This window comes from Xiphophorus maculatus, chromosome 19 (assembly GCF_002775205.1).
Source record: "Xiphophorus maculatus strain JP 163 A chromosome 19, X_maculatus-5.0-male, whole genome shotgun sequence".
Lineage (NCBI taxonomy): Eukaryota > Metazoa > Chordata > Actinopteri > Cyprinodontiformes > Poeciliidae > Xiphophorus > Xiphophorus maculatus.
Genome location: NC_036461.1, coordinates 3,671,961 through 3,694,551, shown reverse-complemented (window position 1 = coordinate 3,694,551; position 22,591 = coordinate 3,671,961). Strand labels below are relative to the sequence as shown.

Below are 22,591 nucleotides of genomic sequence, written 5' to 3'. Positions count from 1 at the left end.
TAAAAATTACACACATCCATTTTATCTATCCTGTGTTAATCAGCGTGATTATGTGGAGTTTGTGCATGCGGGTCATAGTTAAACTCCTTATTTAAATTCAGAAACTGTTAATATTTAACACTACGACTAAATCCTGGAGCAAAGCTGCTTCGTACGGAGGTAGCGGTCAGATGCTAAGATTGCACATGTCAAAAGACGGGACACTAGCACATTTTATTGAACAGACAGAATACAGTAGCACTCATTTGTTGCACTTGAACTTTCACAGTACATATTATTACCCCGTTGCAAAACACTACAGAAAAAAGAAGCATGAAAACAAAGCAATATCTAAACCCTCAAAGGGGGGAAAAATCTGTATATTCAATGACTTTTATGCACATTAATGCTACTATCATTTGATTTAAATGAATTCTTTGGATGTAGGTGCTCTGCAGTCTCAGCTCCACACTAACACAAAATGTTATTTTTGCACAACTTTTGATGCATTTTATTAGAACTGCACATTGTATTAAATTGCAGGACCATCTACAACAGGCGTTTTAACTCTGCTGGCCAATAATGTGTTTTTGGATGAACATTATGTCTTTAATGCCTCTATTTAATACACAGCAGCTTTTAGAGTTGAAGCTCAGGGCGAGTTGTGATTAAAGAGGGTAGCGTCACTGAAATATTCCACAATAATACAGCACCGTCATGTTTTTCTAATATCGTACAGCTCTACGTGTTATTAAACGAGCAAACTTAGTCCTGAATCTTTTTTCAACAGCTGCGTTTCCACTAATGTTGAAAAAACACAATTTTGCAATTGCAGTGAAATGGAGATAAAATCATACATAAGTAATTAAAAAACATTTCACGCCATCATCCACCAACTTCGCCTGTCGTCTTCCTCTTCATGGTTTGTGCCAGTAGCGACATCTGGTTGTGACTTTGTGATGCAAAAAAAAATATGTTTCCATTGCAGTTTTGTGAAATAAACCAATTTTAATTTGGCCAAAATACCACATCATTCTAGCACCAAAAAATATATTTTTTTAAATTGGCATGTTTCCAAAATGCTAATTTATTTTGGAAATGTCAAATTGTGTAATCATATCAGAGATTCCCCTAGTGTATTATAAGCCTGGGGGTTCACCAGGTTTTATTTGCCCCTAATAAACATGCTTTTTTATAATGTATTAGGATGAAACAGCTGAAGTACAGAAAAAGATTTTTATTTTTATTTAACTGTATTTTTTTAGAGACTTTATAGTTGGTGTTTTAGGTGTTGTTAATGATATTTTCAAAGTTCCTGCCAACTTTAAACACTTTTTAGCCGCTGGCCCAGAAAACTTCACTAGCAGGTTTTCTGGGGGAAACCCTGCATATGGTTAATAGAAACGCAGCTTTAGACAGCCCCATTCTGGAGAAAAACCATCACACAGTGATCATTTATCAGGTCTACATCCAGTTTGATTTCGACACCCTGCAGAAACAGAAACGCTTTCTTTAATCGGAGACAGAACATCAGAAACATCGTCAGATTAAAAACATTAAAATCAGCTTTTGTAATTACAGCAAATATACTCAGGATTTCTGTGGCTTAATCATCTAGTTAGCAGCAGTAGTGCTTACGATGCATTAGCGAACTCTAACACCGACGCAGAGTGGCCAGCAGAAATAGACAGCAGGTACTTAGAAATACTTGAGTTTGTGTGTAAACAAGTCTTGGAGCCGGAGGAATGCATTAATCTTGGATCACTAGCTGAAAGACGCTGTACAGAATCTGGTGCTGGTTTTGATTGTCATTTAGCAGATAGATCTGTTGGCATTTGGTTTGTTGAAGTGTGATACCCTGGAGCTCTACATTCATTTACAAACATGTCACCTTCTTTCTGTGCTTAGCTCAAATACCGCTTAGGCCACTAGCTTCAGTCTGGATAAAGTCTCCTGGATCGGATCTGATCAGGGCCTTGAACTTGCTTCACGCTCCCCAACCTACAGAAACCACCTTGTTGCTTTTAAGTCATCTAAGAAATATTGCACTTACTGCTGAGGGAAAGTATGCAGTGTGGTCAGCATCCCGTTCACCTGTAAGACGTGTTTTATTTTATTCCAGAGGAACAGCAGCGTCCTCAACATGACTGAACATGATTATGGCTACACAACAAACTGTGCGTCCACTGGGAGCTGCTTCCTGTGCATTGACTGACCTAACCTCAGTGGATCACAAAGCGCTAACAGATGAAACTATCGCACTTTACCAAAGAGGGCGCATCCAGCTAGAAGGAGAACAAACTGCTTCGTTTAGCATTGGTTTGTGTTAATAGGTGTATGGCAGTGGTTAAGATCAGGTGAAATAAAGGTCGATCTAAAACGAAGGAAAGGGAAAGATTTTTTTCTTCTTTTTTGTAGTTTTTAACTCAAAACCTGTCGGTTTTGAAGTATGCTAGGCTGGTGGTTGTTTCAGGGGAAGGATGGTGGCTTAAAACGGTCTGGAACCTGAGGCTGTAGCTGAGCTAGCTGTGGCAGTGTCAAGAGTTCATGAGGCTTGAGGTTCACAGGTAGGATGGTTCTGTCCGGTCAGCGTCGCTCCAGGAACCAGATTTCATTCTGACGGTTGCTGTGAGCCGGGTTGGTGTAGCCGGCCACGATGAACGAGTCGTTGACGCACACGGCAGGGGAGTCCAGCAGCTCCGCCATGGTGTTGATCTGGTTGATGATGGTAACTTCGTTGGTGGGACCAGTAAACGCCCTGGTGGACGGACAAAGAAAACATCTCAGGGTTTTATTTTTATTTTCAGGCTGTCCGCACATCCTTAAAAAGTCTTACATTCATGTATTGGAAATTAAGGCCTTAAAAGGGTCTTAAATTTAATAAAATAACATAAGTTGACCTTAAATACCGTAATCATGAATCTCACATTTTGTTGAGACAGGACTGTTTAATCTCACTCTTTGCTGTCAGGCGAAAGTTTATGTCTGAAACGATTAATCAATTATTGTAATAATAGTCAACTAAATTAGTAATCGATTAATTGATAAACAAACAAAAAAAAGCCTCTTGGCTGAGATAATAAGACGTGATTAAGCCAGATAAGTACAAAAGTTTATATTCAAGGTGAAAAACTTTTTTTCCCTGTAAATATATTTTCCCCACATCTCCTCTAGTGGCAGTTTTGGCTAATCTGGTTCAAATTCACTTTAGGAAGGTTATTGTTGCAATGAGAAAAATGTTTATTTTCTTATTTTAGAAAAGAAATTGAGTTGCTTATTTGCATTTTTTAATATTGTATAAAATAAGATTAAGTGGTTAAATAAAAACACAATATTTGATCTAATTTTTATCGGATCAATCGATTAATCGTCAGAAGAATTGATAGATTAATCGATCACTAAAAGTTGCAGCATTACAAAAGTTTGAGTCATGTGTCACCATCTTCACGGCATTCTGTGTTTAGAGGATGTTTAGACTACCGGTAACTAGCAAGAACTTTTTTCTTCCTAGTTACCGGTAGCTGCAAATTTAGGATATTACCTGCTAGTCTGGCTAGCAAGCTAGATTATATTCTAGCAACCAATGTATTGGTAACTAGCTTACTTAGCAGTAGCTACTGCAACAATAGTTATTGTAGTAATATCAAGATACCAAGATATTCTACTCAGTTTACCAGCTAGCAGGAACATATAACAAACCCAAATTAATACCATGGAGCGACGAATCATGGCGACAGACAAAAATTACCGCCACTCGGGGAGAAACCCAACACACGGCATGTTATGGTGACGAAAGTTTAACATTTTTCAACTGTCTTGTGTCGCATTGATAGCCCAGCTATGTGTACGAGCGAACAATTTCACATGCATAATGTCATTGGGCGGTTAGCTGGAAGAGGGCAAGCAATTGTTGCAAACCATAAGCACAAATTTATTTGTTTTTGCCAATTGCTCACTTCTGTTGCCTACTTTTAACCATATGCATCCACTACAGATAGTTTTTCAGCCTTAAATTTAATTGCAGATGGCATTAAAAAAGGTCTTAAAAGGTCTTGAATTTGATTTGCTGAAACCTGCAGCTCCTATTCTCTACTAACCTTGTGTATACGGTAGCGGCTGGCCAGACTTCGATGACGATCTCGTTATCGTACGGTTGTGGCGGCTGGGCCTGATGCTCAATAGGAAGGTAGTACGCCACAGTGACATCCTGGGAGATCACTGAGTGGTTCTCATCTGTCCGCACTATTGTCACGATGGGCAACGTCATACCAAGGTAGTCTCCTAAATCAGACAGACATTGGAACAAGGCGCTTTTATTTCCATGATCCACTCTGATTGGTTATTAGAAAGTTAAATACTGTCATATCAGTCATCTTGTGCATCACAATAAATAATGGAAAATCCTTTCCAAGTCAGATGCAGTGTTGCTTTTGGACTCACCTAAGGAGTTCTGCTGACAAATGTATCTCATTATTTTCATGAAACCGTAGCAGATGCTCTGTTCGTATGTGTCCTCATGCATAGTTATGCAAGCCCAGTGGCCCTTTTCATAGTGCCGTTTCTCATAGAGCTGCTCCCCACACTGAGAAGGAAAAAGCAGAAATGTAGGATCCAAGCAAATATTTTACAAATAAAATTAAACGTAAAAAAATGTGCAAAAAATTTTAATGTTTTATTTGTTATTATTGATATAGTTCTTTACTTAGAGAATTTATGTGCACTCGGTTACTGCCTTAATGTGCAGCTGCATCTCAGTAAATTAGAATATCATCAAAAAGTTAAACTCAGATTCACACAGTAAGAAATATTTTCAAAAGTTTACTCTTGGTCATTTGCTCAAGCCTAAGTAAAACACTCTTGATGCTATCTCTATAGGTGTAGCCCATTTTCTAGATTTGTCGGTGTGACTTTTTTCTAAGGACCGCACTTTTTCCTTCCACTCAACTTCCCGTTAAAATACTTGGATACGGTTCGAGTGTACCATCAGCTGTTGGCTGGATATTTGTCAAAGTAGAAGTCTTTTCTATGGTTTTATTACATTTATTTATTTTAAAAATCTCCTATTTAATGAGTTTTTTAATACATATAGTAAAATTAGCAGAAATAAAAGCTTTTTATTTCAGAAATACACAACTTTTTTATGTTATTCTTAGTTATTGGGATGCATCTGTGTATTGCTTCATTTTAGTTCACATAAATTCACTTTGTCTTGAAACTAATTGGCTGTTTGACTAACCCAGGATTTGTTGCTGCCACATTACGACGGTTTTAAAAAACTCTCTAATAGTTTGCCACGCTTGGCCTTTGTTCAACCGGAGTCTCCAGCCAAGTTCTAATGAACTAATTAATTCAAGTTAAACCAATTAGCCCTTTTTTATTTATAGACTTCCCTAAGGAGTTTAAAGAGCTTGGGTGACTCAAAATGTCTGCACATGACTGGGGCGGAGCATTTTTATGTCCTGGGTATAAATGTGTGCATGTTATGAATATGAAATAAAATAAACGAAAATTTAAAATATTTGCTTTATTATAGTTAAACTACAATTCCAGTAAAATTCATATTTTCTTTACATTATTACTTTAATAGCTACATTGAGTTGCATGTAAATAGGGGTGGGCAATATGGAGTTAAAGTTTTATCAATATATTTGTGGTATTTGGTAATGATACAAGTGACAATATTACTCCTCTTTTCAGTATAACAAACAAAAATACTACTTGAAAAACATTCCCATTTGTAATACATTTCTTTTACGACTGCAGTCACATAAATAAGTGGGATTTGCATCACTAAGCTGCACACAGTAACTGCATTTAATCTTATTATCAAATTTATTGATGCTCTCATTGAACAAACAGTACAATTTATAATTCCATCAGTAATTGGAATTTATTATGACAACAATAAATTTATTTATCACGATAATGATAAGAAAAAAGCTAGCATGATCATTTTTTAATAACATTTAATAATACAAACTAAATGACATTACACCTGGAAAAGCTCTATTATTTTTATAGTTATAGTGCCACATTTGGGAAAAAAAATTTCAAACTTAACTTTTTACTATAAATTCAGTGTATGTCTGCTGATGTTATGTTATGTTCAAATGTGTCATAAAATAATATGACACACTTAATTTTAAAATCCAAATAATTAATTGTTTAGTTTTTTACTTTTGTAACGTTAAAATCAATAGCCACAACAACAAAAGTAGTATGCTAATTATATTAGCTTTATAGTAGCTTAGGAACAATAAAGCATCTGGTGTTGAGATGTTGGTATGGAGGGCCCCCAAGTGAACATCTGCTCAGGGTCACAAAAAGCCTTGGGCCAGCCCTGGCACTTGCAAGTAAAATCCTCAAACGTGTACAAAGATTGAACCTTAATTTTCTAGGTCCTGTTCCTATTACGCTGTACCTAATATACTTTAGGTACTTCAAACTGGGTCACCAATATAATTACTAGAATAACAGCATAAAAAGACCAGGTTACATAATTAAGGAAGATTAAAAAAAGATGGATACCTTCTCTTTTCGCAGTAGGAGGGTGAATGGGATGTGCTCTCTTTGACTACGTCCTTGGTTGTCGCTACTTAGCTGCTGAATTGGTTCGGCCATTTCTGTTGAGCAGACAAAACAGAAATTGATCAATTTTAAGGCCTATATAAAGCATTCAAACCTGGTCAATTAAATTCAGTTTAATCCATGAACTAATTCTCAGTTTTGTATTTTTTGCATCCAGCGCAGCACATGTGGTCCTCCTGTTTCTAATCTGCGTGCAATGCCTTCGCCCCCTGCAGCTTCTTGGCTGGTAGTGTTTGCGTTTTGAGTGAGGTTCTGCCAGTAGGGCCGAGCGTATGCCTGGACGCTGCTGGGAGTAACATTCATTCGAGCCGACCCGGCCCAATGCCAGGAACAGGAACACACAGGCATTAGCAGCACAAGTCAGCGTCCGATTCTAACTGAACCAACTTAAATTCAGCCACAGGAGTTTAAACTTGCCTCCTTTTTTTTCAGTCATAGTTTAATCGGGTTTTGTCGGTCAATGCCGTGAAGGGCATCTGGGTCAAAGTGACCCGTCGTGTTTAGAGAATCAATGATTCAACAGCAAACTAAGCTGCTATAGAGAGTCATCAACTGAGAACCGATGTGTGTCCATTTTAAAATATAGTTTTATCTGGTTAAGTATTCATACTGCTTGTACTTTTCCACATTTTTCCATCCTCCGACCACAAACTGAAATATACTTTATTTAATTGTAGATTTTACTAGGCCTTGTCACAATAATAAATTTTACCGGAAGATGAAATGTCCCAGATGTTATTGCGATAAACGATAATGCATTGCTGCAGAAATCTATTTGTTTTTTTGTTCTGTTTGGTTTGGAGCACTGTGGTCATGTCAGTGCGATACAGTATCAGAATTCACTCTCATGGGAAACTACCGGCTGCATTTTAACATTTATTTGGACGGTGTTAACTCTGTCATCATCAACTTTTATGACACTGATCCTCTCTGAGTTAGAAAATCCCTAACTCGGGTTTTGTTCTCGGTTGATGATGAAGGTGTGAGGGTAAAGGGAGAATTATGTTGCAGACCCTTCTACTGAGACCCAGTGGGCTCACTAACTGCATTTACAGATAGGTTAATAAAGCAAGAGTGGGCGCCATGTTTGTGGTAAAGCTTCAGGCCCAGTCCACACACAGATTAATACAACGAATACATTTTTATGCACTTTGGCCTTTTATCCACACAGAAACTCGGTTTAATATCACTAAAAATGGTTACAAAAACTCAGACCAAAGTGGAGATTTGAGAAAATGTTTGCATGTGTACATCTAGACTGCTACAAATAATGTGGCAATCTATCCACCTACTTCCTTTCATGTTTAAAACAACACTTAGAGGTGGATTTGTCCTGGCTTATGCGGATGAAAACATTTCTGAAACCGATCCTGTGTGAACAATATTACTTTTTACACAATATCACATAAATGTATATATTTTTTATAAAGACCCGGCATGTTAGCGATGGAAAGACTAACGGACCAGAGCTAAGGTTTGCTTTTAAACTTGTAAAGACACCTGAAATCAGCTGTTTGATTTTTAATGTTCTACTTCTACACTATGTTGTGTATATGCACCCAACACTGGTGGCTAAAGAAGGAAATTGTGACAACTGCAATTTTAGAATCTGTAAATGTTTAACAGCAGCCAAAAGTTGGTCAAATAACTGCATCGAATAGAGAGATTTTTCTGTATTGCAGCTTGCTTTAAAATTTGAAATCAAACGTCTATAAATGTTAATTTTTCAGGGAGATCTAACTCTTTTCCTTAAAAAAACACCAAAGAACTGACTGCCTTTTGAAGGCAGCCTCCTCTTTCTGAATTTCTGTTGCTATAAAGCAGCTGTAAGCTGTACCAGTAAACAGGAAGTTACCCAAAAAAAAAACAACAGGACTACACCCACAAATTTATTAGAGAAGTTGTTGAATTACAACTTTAGTTATGAGAGGAAACATCAGGTCAAAGCAAATCTTAGAGTTGGACGATTATTTTTGCAATAGATAATTGTTGAATAAATAGTTTCCAGTGCTTTAATGATCAGTTGCAAAAGCTGCTGTTGGCAGATGAAAATTAAAAATATTAAAATGTTAATTACTAATTACATACATGGAAGAATTGCGGTCAGTCAGTGGTTTAGCCCTCAATATCAATCCCACACATTAGTCTTCCTGCCCTATAGTGACCTTAATTTTATCATGATTCTGGCCACTAGTTCAAAAATACAACAAGCTACTTTGAGAAAAATAAACTGACAGCCACATAAAATTTTTTACAACCATGATGTTTGTTCTGTGCTATTGTGCCAACAGAGCTAAGACATATTTTCGTTATGGTGGAAAAACTAAAATAGTGCCAATTCCTGTCTTTTTTCAACCAATGAATCCGTTACAAACATTCTGGGAAAATCCTTGTTTTACTTGGAAATATGCCTGCCAGAATGTCTCCATTTGTAAAGTGAGATAATGGTAAACAAGACATATAAAACTCCCATTTAAATTTAGGTTGGAGTCTCTGAAACATTTCGTCTGTAACTCCTAAACATTCACTTACAGACCAACACTAAGCCAAACTGCAAAGGCTTAATTTTATTTGATGTACACAAAGCAAACTTTTGTTTTAGAAACAGTGTTTTATAATGAAAGCAGGAATTAAAATGATAAAGTCTAGCAAGTTTCAATAGGTACATTGTTTCATTCAGCATGTCTAATTAGTGATTAGCAGTTTAAGACTATTGTTATTTCTTGGCTTCACAATGCAAACGTCTGTCTCATAAAATCACTAAACAAAACATTAAATTAAAGGGAATTTAGAAAAGTTTAGGTATACATTTGACAGAATGGAAAATTAAATATTTGTGAGATAACCGCAAAATCTCCAACTGCATCACATTATATTTCATTTACCTCTCGTGTTTGTGGACTTCTAGAAAAGTGAATACATTAAAATAAGAATTGTTTTTTTTTATTTCAGTAATTTTTTTTTTACAACTCAATCCCACAAGTTTAAATCAGGGAAAAAGAAGAGATGCATGATTCTGTAGGTTGGTTATGCTATCAAGTCAGTTTATATATTGCTTTTGGTTTTATTTTCTTCTAGTTAATATAGCATAAATATAAGTTTATACCATTATCTTCTCCTTTTTTTATTTGTTCCCATACAAAAAGAAATCAAGTTTGAAGATATATCACACTCAGGGCTGCCTACATTTACTTTATTTTCCAGACTAGAACAATTTGGCTTTTTATGTTTAATTGCACTGCAAGTTTTAATTGTTTAATTAACAGAAGATGATCAGAATAGTTTTAAATCAACAAAATTATCTTTAACTCAATGTTTTCCAAGTACTTGAATATCAAAAATCAACTGATGTTATATGTGAGCACAATTTACTTTTATGAAAAACAAACTATGCAATAGTTTAAGTACACAGGTATGAATTAGTTTATTAAATAACACCAAACAGAAGAAGGGTTAGTATGAAATGTGTGTATAAGCACAGCATTATATAGTTTTTATCAAATTGTAATACTGATTAGTCGTAAACATGGACTGGTATCGAAGCTGCACCAGGGTTTCAAAAAGTTACGGTTTCAAAACTACAAAAAAAATTCTTGTCTCCTAAATGTGCATTTAATGAGGACAGAGACAGAAGTGTCATCCGCCCTGTCCTTCCCTCCCACACCTATTGCTGCACAATGCCGATCATCTGGCTGCAATAACTCCATTGCACACTAAAAACAAAATAATTAACATGTTATTCAGATCTTTGATTTGATCAATTTTTATACAAAAATACATATTTTTATATGTTTGTGTGTAAATACCATGCTGCTATATTGTGAGAATTTCAACCCAAGCCTAGTTTGTTGTAAAATGTATAGCATAAATAGTAATTTTCCATTACAATTTCTTGTTTACTTTGCTGATTTGTGACTCAAAACTTTGGAAAGCTATTCTACAAATGTCTCTTTTTAGCCACACTAACTCTTTGCGTGAAGAAAACCGGTTAATAATAATCCCGAGTGTAATTATTGCATTCAGTAGTTAAAACTATGTATCTGAGACACATGGTCGCCTGAAGCGCTGGGACTGTCCTGTCTGGAACTGGTTTGTCAGGAAACTAGGTCACTGCGCTGTGGAAAGACCTGAGACCGTTTGTTTTCCAAAGTTCATCCTGGCCTTTTTAACTTATCTGACACCCAAATTAAAGTTTATACTTAAAAAAATAAAGGGTACTGGAGAGGTGAGGCCACTTAAAACCATTTATTAGTCAGAGTAAGCTGTGTAAGCCGCAGTTTTTGTGGATTTTTACCTGGAGAAACTTCGACTTGGTGGCCTCTCGCCACTTCCTGCCAGTAACGTAGCAGTCGTTCGGAACCGTCCTCTGCCTCCATAGTTTCTCCCTCCTCTTCCAAGCTGCCGTTGCCCGAATCTGACAGCTGCTCCTCGGAGAAGGACTCCAGGTCCTCCAGGGTGATCATCCCGTGTTGGTCGATGGCGCCGTTGCCGCCGCCGCCGCCTCCTCCGCCGCTCATCTGACAGCCTCCTCGGTCCATTTCACGAGTATTAACCGTCTACTGAGACAAACACTCCTCGAATGACAGCTAAAACAAGCCGACCCTGTCTAATTTCTTTATTATTATTATTTTTAGTCAAAGTAACTGTTGTTTTTCTTTTTACTTCGTGTTCGCGTCGTCCAGATCAGAACAACCGGTACTTCCTAGTCAACAAATTAGGCGCTCCTAAACTATACCCGACGCTCTCGGCCATATTTTCAACAACTGATCCGACGTGAATGAAACATATTTCTTAGCTGGTGACACTTAAAAAAAAATCCCTAAAAAAACCAAACCGAGCCGAGCAGCCGCCACGGTCTCCCGTGCAGAGGAGCGTGACGCTCTGGAGCTGAGGCGTCTGTGATGTTTATGAGGGAGGGCCGCGGGATCACGTGACGCTGCGGGCTCTCACAGTCCCCGCCCCTCCGAGCTGTCCGAGGTCTTAAGCACCTCTGACTCCTGTGTCCGTCTGAGTACATCCTGTACTTCACACACTTCCTGTTTCACCCGTAAACCACATATTTAAATGTAGAAAGAAGCATTATGTGATATTATTTGTGTTTTATAAAGCCTCTAATAATTTCATGACTCTTTTGGAGGTATTTGTGACGGTAAAGAAGTTAATTTGCATTGAATTGAAGAGTATGTTTACTTATTTTAAGATAAAATATGTTTGAAAAACAGAGGATTATTATAAACCACACTGAAAATGAGCATTAGGGGATAGTCTAGACAGGATTTTCTCTGATCTGTGTCGCCGCTGCAACAGCTAACCACCATGCTGTACCCTTCAACATGCACGTAGTGAGGACATTATATAATCCACTATGTTCTGGGGCGGGGAGTGTCTGTGTGAGTCCACACTGAGACTGATATGCACACTAACAATCCTCCACAAGGAGGTGGAACCTCGCAGGCTCCCTGCATGACCCCGTCTACTACAATGAGAGCAGACGGGGCCCTCACTGCTTTACAGCAACAGTATTTACATAAAAAGTTTGGATAACAACAATATAATTAAAGCAGTTCATAAACTATCATCTCTGCCCATATTTACAGTGATATTATCGTCCAAGTCATAAATATGTAAAAAAAAAAATTAACACACGTCTATTTTTTACGAAATGCAGTTGATTTCTATTTTTATTGTAACTGTGGATATGTAAGCTCTCTTTTTTGTGGTTTCTTTTTTACTTTTATTCTTACTTCTGGTCTCTTCCTTTATTCCCCAGCAAAAAAAAAGAGAGTATATAAAAAATAAAGAATAAAAACACAGATTATTATGCCTGTTCACTTTTCTCCTCAGTCCACTGCTTTACTGAAACACTATTTACATAAAAAGTTTGTAAATAAAGCGTCACATTAATATAGAGAATATATACTTTTACTTTTTGTCTCTTCCTTTTTTCCCCTGTTAAAAAAAGTATAAAAAAATAAAGAATAAACACCCACTAAGGTTAGCTGGAGTTTTTTTATTCTTTACAGATGAATACACACATTAAAAGTTTAATATGTCTAATTTATTTTAGAAATTCATTCTAAAAAATTATGTTTTTGATCAGCTTGACTTCTAGCTATATTGTATCTGTGGTTAATATCAGCTGGCCCTTGTTTTGTGATTTATTTCTACGTTTATGCTCTGATAATTTGATACTACTTAGTTCACATGTGTCAAACTTAAGGCGCGGGGGCCAAATCCGGTCCGCCATAGCTTTTTATGTGGCCCTCAACACTCTAGATAGCAACATAAATAGAAAAATTTGTATAAATTAATTCAAAGCCGTTTTTATTATCTATATACCACCAAATTACATCTATGTGAAAAGAAGTTCAAATTATTTAACTTTAAGAAGTACTTATCAAATGCAGAGACAACTATTTATCAACTATTTCTTTCAGCCTGCTGACTAGCAGTGCTCAGCAACAACAACATTAATTAGATGAATGTTGAAACTTCCAACAAACCTAATTGGCTGTCACATTAAGTCCATCCTGGTGTCGAGATGCATGTCAGCGTAGGTCAGGCTGTGTTAATTTTAGACTAAGCTTTCTTACCTCCGTGCCTTTTAGCCAGGCAGCAGCAAGTTCACACTGAGCATGCTCAGACTTGATGTCTTCTTAATGAAAGTGTTCTGTTTGATTTTAATAGCTGGTAACGGTGTGCTTGAGTGTTTTTTGCTCTTAAACACTTAATCTTATAAATAAATTAATAGTTAATGTCACCACTCCTAAAAAATCCTCGTGTTTGTATTAATGTGCCACATTGACAGAATCAAACTCTGTTACTTTGACTTTAACATAAAGTATTTACAGCAGTTGAAGAAAAAAAAGACCAGCACTTAAGAAATTAGCTAAAAATTGTATTTACAGTATAAAACAACTTGCAGTTTTCGCTTCTGAACTTTCCCTGTTGCTCCAACCAGTACAGGCAAAAATGGTGACCTCAGTAATCTGGTTCTGTGTAATCTCATAATCTGGATTTGACCGTTGTGTACGCATTTCCACACTGAGCTCCACCTGTCTGTTAGCCGACTGTGGAAAGCAGTGGGGCCGTTTTCTGCTAGGAATGTGGACTCCCTGAGTGGACTGTTTACGTTAAAACAGAGAGGGGATGTTTTATATTTTGCTGTTTTTTTATTATATAGATCCTTAGTTTCTGTACAAAGATTTAATAACAAAAATAATATGACATGTTATGCAAAGCTTAGTCAGCCCCTCTCCTAGCAACCCCAGCGAAGCCTGTCCGTTACCTAGCAACCCCAACCCGTCACCTAGCAACCCAAGCAGAGCTCCAGCATGTTCGGTCAGCTGGTTTTACTACTGTACAATGGCTGCTGGAAAGGATAAGTGTTTTGTTGTTGACTTTCCATCCAGAAACCACTTGCTGCATTCTTGTTGGCTGTGCAGGAGGCTCTACCAATGCTTTTCAAAAATGTACGGTTGAATAATTGCGGCTCTGTTTGCAGCCATTTTAACGTGCGAGTGTAAACACATGTTTACACGGGGGCGTGGTCAAAAACAGCCCTAAACGGAACTGTTCAGAGTAAATTCTCATTATCTAAGAATAATTTTTGTGCAGAAATCTATAATGAACCTTGTATAGACTTTTTCTAGCCTGTTCAAGGAAGCATAATAAGTCACCTTCAAGCATTTGTCTTACTCACTGAAACTATTTGATGTTTGATTTCAAAACATAAACAGAGGTTTGAATTTTCTTTTGTGTTGACATTCCTTTCGTTTGAAACCTTCACCAGCCAGAAACCACTTTCTGTGGTTTGGAGCCAAGAAACTCATTTCTAAAACCTGGATTTCCTGTCTGTCAACGTCTCCCCTGGACTTACTGCAACAGCCCCATCTATGGTTTGCTGCTTAGTTTTATTAAATCAAAAATAAAAAAAGTAAGAAAAGAAATTTAGTAAAATTTCTAATTAGATTAGATGCGACAAGAATGAATAATATATTCATTTATAATGACTGAAGAGGCATTAAATAGACAGCCGAGATTCTGGAAGTATTTATAAAAGTTTCCATGAATTTTTTCACATTTTGTCAACAGCAAACTTCAGTGAGTTTTTGAAGGAAGTGCAAATTTTGAAGTGGAAGGAAAATGATGCATTTAAATATTTCAGTTAATAAAAACATTACACGTGTGACATTTATTTACATTATCAGAGTAAGTATCACATTTATAATTTTCTTTTCGCTTATTCTTTATTTTTGCAGTAAAATGAAACATGTGGAAATGTTCAGAGATCATTAATAGAAAACTTGACAGCACTTTACATGAAACTCGCCTCCTTCAGAGGAAAGTTTTGTTGTCTTTTCTTTGTGTTTTTATGTCAAATTATTCAGTTTAATTCATCTCCGTCTCCTAAACCCTAAAGTTGCGTCTGTAATTTATTCATTTTCGTTTATAACATGAAACAGTTTAATCATTTTGACTGTTTAATGATATCCGACAATTATGTTTTATTGCAACTCAAAAACTGGAGTTGAAGATTAAAAAAATTAGCTTTTCTTAATTATTTTTTGCTGTTATTTTTTTTAGTCGTCCATTAGGTAATTCTTAAAGCACAGCTGATATTGAGTGTTGTTACGAAGCACAGATCCAACCAGATGGTCTGTTCTCTCTCTGTTTGCTTGGTGTTTTCTGAAATGTCAGCAGGTTTCCAGGTTATCATTCAATCTGTAGCTCAGATTATTCAACCCATTGTTCAGGAAAGTGGGGCAGATGTAAGGATGCGTTTACATTTTGAGAGAAAGCGTTTCATGAGAGCAGGGATAATTGGGCTCTGCTTAATCGACGGTTTTAATTTGACGGATGCTTCCTGCTTGTTTTCTTCTCTTGTAGATTGTGATGCTGGAATGGCCACAAAGCAAGTCAAATTGCTTTTCACGTGTTACAAAACTGGATTTATTATTTGTTGTACACATAAATTCAGTGAATGACCCACTTCTTTCATTTTTTTGTTCTATTCAATTTGTAGAGAGGAAACTTCACTCAGACGGAATTGAAGTCGTAATGACCCCGTCTATCATTATCTGCAGATGTGTGGATAAAAAGCCTTTGTGAAATTGGATGGATGCTTTCCCATTAGCTGGAAACGAGGACAGGCAAAAGGAACAAAGAATTCAACATCTTTTATTTTTTATCAAAAATAAAACCTCTCAGCAGGTCTGCTGTGTGGCAGTAGTGGTAACGATCGTGTCAAACCTGTTCTCAGTGGGCATGCTGCTGTTGTTGGGCTGATTTATTTCCTCTCTTTACAGGAAGTATCACTAAATTATACTTTTTTCTCCCTGCGCCTGCTAGGTTCTGGAAAGGTTCATGTCCCGTTTGGTTCAGAACCGAGTGATGGGCCACAAGGACCTGCGGGCGCTCAGCAAGTACCAGCTCATTCTCGCCAGGGATCAGTTCCGCAAGAACCCGCCGCCGCACATCAAGGCATGCGCTCTTTTAGAAACCTTTGTGTTTTCAAGTTCTGTTAACTTTTAATTAGTCGTCTGCATCATCTGTATGATTCTCACTGCTCTAAAGAAACAAAAAAGAAAAGTGTTCCTGCATTTTCCACATTTTGTCACATTACAGACCAGAAAATAATACGTGGTTTCCAAATAGTCTGACTGCACTGCAAAAACACAAATTCCTAACAAATATTTTTGCCTGCTTTCCAGTGGAAATATCTTAGTACACTTTAAAAAATGGAACTTACAAGTTTCTTTTCTGCAAGATATAGAAGCTTGTTTTAAGCCAATCACTCCTTAATATTTAATAAAAAGTTTTAGTTCCATTGGCAGATTATTTCACTTATTACAAAGGAAAATGTCTTGTTATAAGTGAAATTGGACTAGTACTTTTTACCCACAGCTCAAACTGCAAAAACACAAATTTTTGCCAAGTATTTTTGTTTAGTTTCTAGTGCAAATATTGTGTGAGGTGTAACGGCTTGTTTTAAGTCAATCATCCTTGATATTTATTTTAAAAAGTGCTAGTTTCCGTGGGATTATTTCACTTATAACATGGGAACAAGTATTTTTTAAATCAATATTAAGGAAGTATTGACACAGAATAAACTTCTATATCTTTCTGAAAAGTTACTTGTAAGTTAGTTTAGTCTCATTTCAATTAGACTAAAAATACTTGGTAATATTTTATGTTTTTGCAGTGCAGATGGTAGAAATTGTTGGTAGGACAACCGTTAGTTATATAGTTTGCAAATCTGGACTCTTTTTAAGATTTATCAGTTATTTCACTTTGATTTTACTGAGTAAACTCTATTTGAACATCAAAAATCACTGTTGTTGGAAGTATATATTTTTTTAAATATTGCCTTTGACATGAGGTTCTTCACTAGATTTGTCAAACTGTTGGATTTTTGCTAATGCATTTGATAATAAAATGACATATTATTATTCTCCAGCTGTTCTGGGTTTTTTCTCGCTGATTCATGGCGTGTTACTCCTTTCAGGGTTCTCACCAGGGAGTCCTGGAGGGCGACTTTGCCCTTTGCATCAGCCTGTACCACGGCTACGAGCTGCTGATCCAGATGGGGCTCCGGTCGCTTTTCTTCTACCTACAGGGAATCATGGACGGATCCAGAGGTCTGTTCCTTTTTTTATGTCATGCTAAGAACATTTTTCCACACATTTCAGCTTGATTTTGTTGGTTTGTGTGTAATGCGAGTCTGTGTTCTGCTTTGTTTTGCTCAGAAATGTCCAGAGCTAAGAATGAATTGCAGAGGACTCCGACGTTCATGGATCTGTACCAGGAGATGGAGACGATGTTCCTGACGCCACCAGACGGTACATGGATCACTCATTACACTTAATTCAAACTCAGAGCTTAAGACTTTTTCATAAAAAACTTTCATTCAAACTGTTCAGTTTTTGCCTTTTGTAAAATAATTTAAATTCAGTGTGGATGAGGGACATCCAAACCGTAATTTTTACAACAGATTGAAAGCTGGATTAATGACTCAGGGTTATAATAGTTTGGGGGGGTTTATTGCAGTTTAGTTTTATTTCATTTTGACATTTTGTTTGTCTAATTCAGTTAGTTATAATTAGTTTTTAGTCCATTCCCAGTGACTCAACACCTCAGGTTTCATTATTTTCCTTCTCTTTAATCTTCCAACATCTCATCTAGGTATGCTCCGATCCACTTTTTTCACTTACTAGTTTTTATTAATTATTAGTTAAATACAGCTTGGTTTTAGTTTAGTTTTTATTACTTATATTTAGGGGTGGACGGTATGAACTTAAAGTTTTAGCAAAAAAGTGACTATAAGACATTTTTTCCTTACTTTTTTAGGTAACTGCAATCATAGCCTCACAAACGCAAATACCATCCTATAAAGAAGTGCTTTGGCTAAAATGATAAAGAACCAACTTATGTTTTTTAAAATATGTTTAACAAATGCAGTTTTTTTTAATAGAATCACATTTAATAGACACCACAGAATGATACTAAATGCAACAGTAATATCTTTTAGATCTATTTTTTATGTCATTAGGTTGGAAACATTGTGGATTTTCCAGAAATTATTGCCGAGTTGTGCTACACAAATAAACTTGCCTAAGACATTTGCTGTTCGTCCCTCCTTTCTGGAAGAAAAATAAATACCATGCTTCTATTTTTGACCAGTTTTTCATCTCTTACGGCTTCTTCCAGGTCCATTCATTTACAGCCATCCCAAACTGGAAAAACTGGAGGAAGTGGTGTTGCAGCACTTTAACGTGTGGGTTCAGAGCTCAGCAGAGACTAATGGTAACCTCCTTTATATAGCACTACGAAGCTGTGACTCATAAACTGAATGATTCTTCTAGCTTAGACATGTTTATTCCACTACCATGCACATACAATGCTGAATAAATCTGAAGAAATTCAGATTTATTCAGCATTTTCTGTCCCGTTTTCTTATTTCTGGTGTAGATGGAGTAAGCACACGTGTGATGATCTTCTCCTCTTTTCGGGAAAGCGTCCAGGAGATCGCTAGCATGCTAAACCGACACGCGCCACTGATAAGGGTCATGACCTTTATGGGCCAAGCCTCTGCTGGGAAGGGCGTCAAAGGCTTCACCCAAAAGGAGCAACTGGAGGTCAAAACTGGTTTTCTTGTTTTTATCTGTACAACTTTAGGAGACAAAGAGTTGACAGTAAATTATGTTGGGCTTCTATTGATGCTGTTGAGCAATTATTTCATCAGCCTTTGTGCAGAAGATTTAATCAGGGGTGGGTTTTCTCTTATTAATGCCAGTCAAAATTATACTTTGAAGCTCAAATAAATGCATGGATGCCACAAAAATTGAATGAAATGCTGGCATAATCTTTCCTGTTTTATCGACAGTTTTCACTTCATGCAGTTGTTTATTTTTAAGCAGAAACCTTAAACTGCTCCTTCGCATGTTACTCATCAGGGTTGTTGCTAGCTAACCCAAGAGTGAGTGAGGTAGTTGAACTTACTTACCTGGTTGTGAGAAATTGAGCGTGTAAAATTGAGTTTAGTGAATATTCTATGGAATATTCTATCAGCTTTCTCATCCATTGATATTGATCATGTCTGTATTGCGATATATTGTCATTAATTTATCGTCTAGCCCTAAGAGACAGGACATTAAATCCCTGGTGAATTATGTGACAGGTGGTCCACAGGTTCCGGCAGGGGGGCTTTAACACTCTGGTTTCTACCTGTGTGGGGGAAGAAGGGCTGGATATCGGTGAGGTGGATCTCATCGTGTGCTTCGACGCTCAGAAGAATCCCATCCGCCTGGTGCAGCGAATGGGACGTACCGGCCGCAAACGACAGGGACGCATTGTTGTCATCCTGACAGAGGGACGGGAGGAGAGGGTAGGCCTCCGTCTCTGATTGGCATCTTTAGTTTGCAACTGGCCTGAGGGAAGTTAGCCTCCCCAACTTTCTTAAAATCTAACAAAATCGGTGTCAGACATTTGTGTTATGTTTGTGCAGCAAATTCTTTTGTTTGTGCTGCTTTTGTTTTGAAGATATTAATGAAAGTTTCAAAAATCCAAAGGACAGCCATCCCCCACTTTACCCGAGTCAAACTAAATTGGTGTTAAACGTTTGTGCTACATTTGTGCAGCAATATTTTTTTTTGTGCCGCTATCACTTTGAAGCTATTAATATAATTTTCAGAGGTCATGAAAAGTGATAAGGTGGGGGAGCTGGTTGACCTTTTGACTATTGAACTTTCAGTAATATTTTCAAAACAAAAGCAGCACAAACAAAAAATTTGCTGCACAAACATAGCACAAAAGTTGCAGAGTTGATTCAAATGGTTATGGTTAATTTGTTTGATTTTGTAAATGTGGGGGGGCTGGTTGACCTTTGAACTTATATTAATATATTCAAAACAAAAGGAGCGCAAACAAAAAATTTGCTACACAAACACCATATTTGTCTGTTTTGAAGGAAGTGGGTTGGCTGGTTGACCTCTGGAAGCATTTATTAATATCTTCAAAACAAAAGCAGCACAAACAAAAAAAAATTCTGTACAAACGTTTGGCATAAATTCAGCTAAATTTGAAAATCGTTGGGAGGCCAACTTCATTCAGGTTTGCTTGTGAAGTGGTGGCAAGTTGAAAGTCGTTGTTTTCCACAGACCTACAATCAGAGTCAAAGCAACAAGCGCAGCGTGTACAAGTCCATCACCGGCAACAGAAACGGGTTCCGCATGTATCCCAGCAGCCCCCGCATGCTGCCTGAGGGCATGAATCCCCAGCTGCATAAAATACACATCACCTCAGGCCAGTTTGACCACAAAGAGAGCAGCAGGAAGTCCGTCAGAGGTCGAAGGTCCCACACTGCGGGACGGACTTCACTCATCCACCCTCAGAACCTCAGTTAGTGACTCGACGGCAGGAAACTCCACCCTGAATGTCTCGGATGCTCGTTTGAATGTGACTTCCTGAAATTTGTATGTGCAGTTCGACAGGAGAGTCCCACATCAGACGGCTTTCTGAGCAGAGCAGAATATTCTCTGTGGTCGTCGACCATGAGGCTGGAAGAACACGAGGCTCATCCAACTCTGAAGCTGTCCCACTTCATGTCCATTCCCAGTGACTCAACACCTCAGGTTTCATTCTTTTCCTTCCCTTTAATCTTCTAGCATCTCATCTAGGGATGCACCAATCCACTTTTTTCACTTCCAAAACCAATACGGATATCTGAGGGTTAGTACTGATCCGATACTAAACCTGCTGAATTGTCTTAAAACGCAACAGAGATAAATGTACTGAATTACACATTTATTTGATAACTACACCAGTACAGCTCACTTAAATACACCAATGTCTTTACAAGCTTGGTCAAACATATAAAAACAACTTTAATTGGTTCAGTAAGTGTAATTGGCAGTATTAGGAAATGTAGAATAAATAATAAAGAAACTGAAAGTCACTAAACCAGTTGGTTGGTGAAACATCTGAAAAGTAAACTGCAACAAACCTTCTTTCAAATGGTTCAGAAAGTGCAATTAGGAATTTAAAATATATAAAGCTTGATGTCGCTCAGAGCACAAAGCATAAAATTAGACTGAATAGATCTGCCTTTATGGATCAGGCACATTGTCACCGATACCCGATTAAGAATTTCTGTCAATATCAGCACTGGATCAGCACTCATATTAATAAGAGGACTGGTGCATCTCTGAACTCTGTGCTAATTTTACAGATAGTATTTCTTTCCAAATGTGTCCAAGAAGTTTGAAAGTAGAGATAAAAAACTTGAAAATAATTCCTATTTTTGTGAAAAAGGAGGCGACTTCCAGGGACAAACCACCATCCAGAGAGCTGTCTTTGTGGGAATGGAGACACTGGCAGCACAAACTGCTTCCTTTCCATGCCGTTGATCATTCCCTCCGCTGCCGCCACTTCTCTGCAGTGATGCAGCTCATAGACGGCATGAGAGATGAGAGTGAGGTGAGTAAACACCAATTTGAAGATGAATAAAAAAACTAAAATCATAAAAAAATCTGACCTAAATAAGTATTCAGTGGAAAACAGTCCAAAAAAAATGGCGAACAGGAACGTTACCCTTCCTCACGTGGCGGGGATTGGTAATGAGGGGAACCCATTATAACTGCCTGCTATTGTTATTTGTTTGCATTTGTAATGTACTTCTAGTATTGTAAAAAAGACGCTTATATGGTTAAATGAAAAATTTGCAGAATACGCCAATTTTGTCTATCCGACTAATCATCAGAATAATCAGTTTACTAAAATAATCATTAGCTGCAGTTGTAATAATTTCTCAAATGGTTGCTTTGTTTACAGTCTAGTAGTAAAACAATTGCATCTCAGAAGAATTCACACAGCGTCTCATGGGAGACTCCTTTTTTTTTTTACTTTCTAACATCAATGCAATCAGGACGAACCCTTGAAATCGAAGACAATGGCCGTCTGTAGCGTTAGCATTTAGCTTGGGGGGATGTAAGCAGGACACACTGTGTGAATGCAACCAAACGACATTCTTCAATGGCCTTGGAACGAGGTTGGTGTGAAAGTTTAGACTCGCGTTTAAGCCTCCAAAAAGAGCTCAAAATGAAATGAACTATGATAACTTGCTCTCTTTTCAAAATAAAAACACTTCCTGTTTGATTCAGTAAAAAATGTGACATTAACAGATGTTTACCTTTTTCTACTAATCTTATTTGAACATAAATGCATATTTATATTTCTTAAATGATGAGTAATTTTCAAAAGAGATGGGGGGGAAAGTGATAAATTATATTAAAAACACAAAATTAATAAAATATTGCACAGTAAGGACAAATTTACAACATAAAATACTGTTCTGTTAACAAAAATAGCATACTCCAATCCAAAGAATGTCCAACTGAGTAAAATATAGTTTTTTTAAATGGGCATGTATAATTATCATCATTAAAAAATGCACTTTTACATCACTTTTACTATTTTAAAAACATTTTTGCTCATTAAATGTGTATTTTTATAAATATTTATAGCA

General features: G+C 37.0%; 2 protein-coding genes across 2 annotated transcripts in view; one reads left to right on the top strand and one right to left on the bottom strand.

Moving 5' to 3' along the window:
- fancm (Fanconi anemia complementation group M) overlaps positions 1 to 22,591 on the top strand; it is a 44,261-nt gene that overhangs the window by 5,019 nt on the left and 16,651 nt on the right. The window contains exons 5-13 of the mRNA XM_014469599.2: positions 15,919 to 16,050; positions 17,075 to 17,207; positions 17,316 to 17,408; positions 18,277 to 18,372; positions 18,538 to 18,704; positions 19,247 to 19,453; positions 20,226 to 20,466; positions 20,551 to 20,699; positions 21,379 to 21,543. Of these exons, the coding sequence (XP_014325085.1) occupies positions 15,919 to 16,050; positions 17,075 to 17,207; positions 17,316 to 17,408; positions 18,277 to 18,372; positions 18,538 to 18,704; positions 19,247 to 19,453; positions 20,226 to 20,466; positions 20,551 to 20,699; positions 21,379 to 21,543 (1,383 nt within the window). The remainder of the gene's footprint in view (positions 1 to 15,918; positions 16,051 to 17,074; positions 17,208 to 17,315; positions 17,409 to 18,276; positions 18,373 to 18,537; positions 18,705 to 19,246; positions 19,454 to 20,225; positions 20,467 to 20,550; positions 20,700 to 21,378; positions 21,544 to 22,591) is intronic.
- LOC102218783 (heme-binding protein 1-like) lies at positions 195 to 11,470 on the bottom strand. The gene is made up of 5 exons (XM_005801268.2): positions 10,862 to 11,470; positions 6,508 to 6,602; positions 4,420 to 4,561; positions 4,077 to 4,260; positions 195 to 2,737 (listed from the first exon to the last, which is right to left on the bottom strand). The coding sequence occupies exons 1-5, from the start codon at positions 11,103 to 11,105 to the stop codon at positions 2,566 to 2,568; spliced, it is 837 nt and encodes a 278-aa protein (XP_005801325.1). The 5' UTR covers positions 11,106 to 11,470; the 3' UTR covers positions 195 to 2,565.

Bases quoted from the DNA above. Each gene is read 5' to 3' on its own strand.
- LOC102218783 (XM_005801268.2), bottom strand. From the start codon at position 11,105: ATGGACCGAGGAGGCTGTCAGATGAGCGGCGGAGGAGGCGGCGGCGGC. The intron at 6,603-10,861 runs GTAAAAATCCAC...TCTGCTCAACAG, and splicing joins CCAAGTCGAAGTTTCTCCAG to AAATGGCCGAACCAATTCAG. The intron at 4,261-4,419 runs GTGAGTCCAAAA...TGTCTGATTTAG, and splicing joins TTGTCAGCAGAACTCCTTAG to GAGACTACCTTGGTATGACG.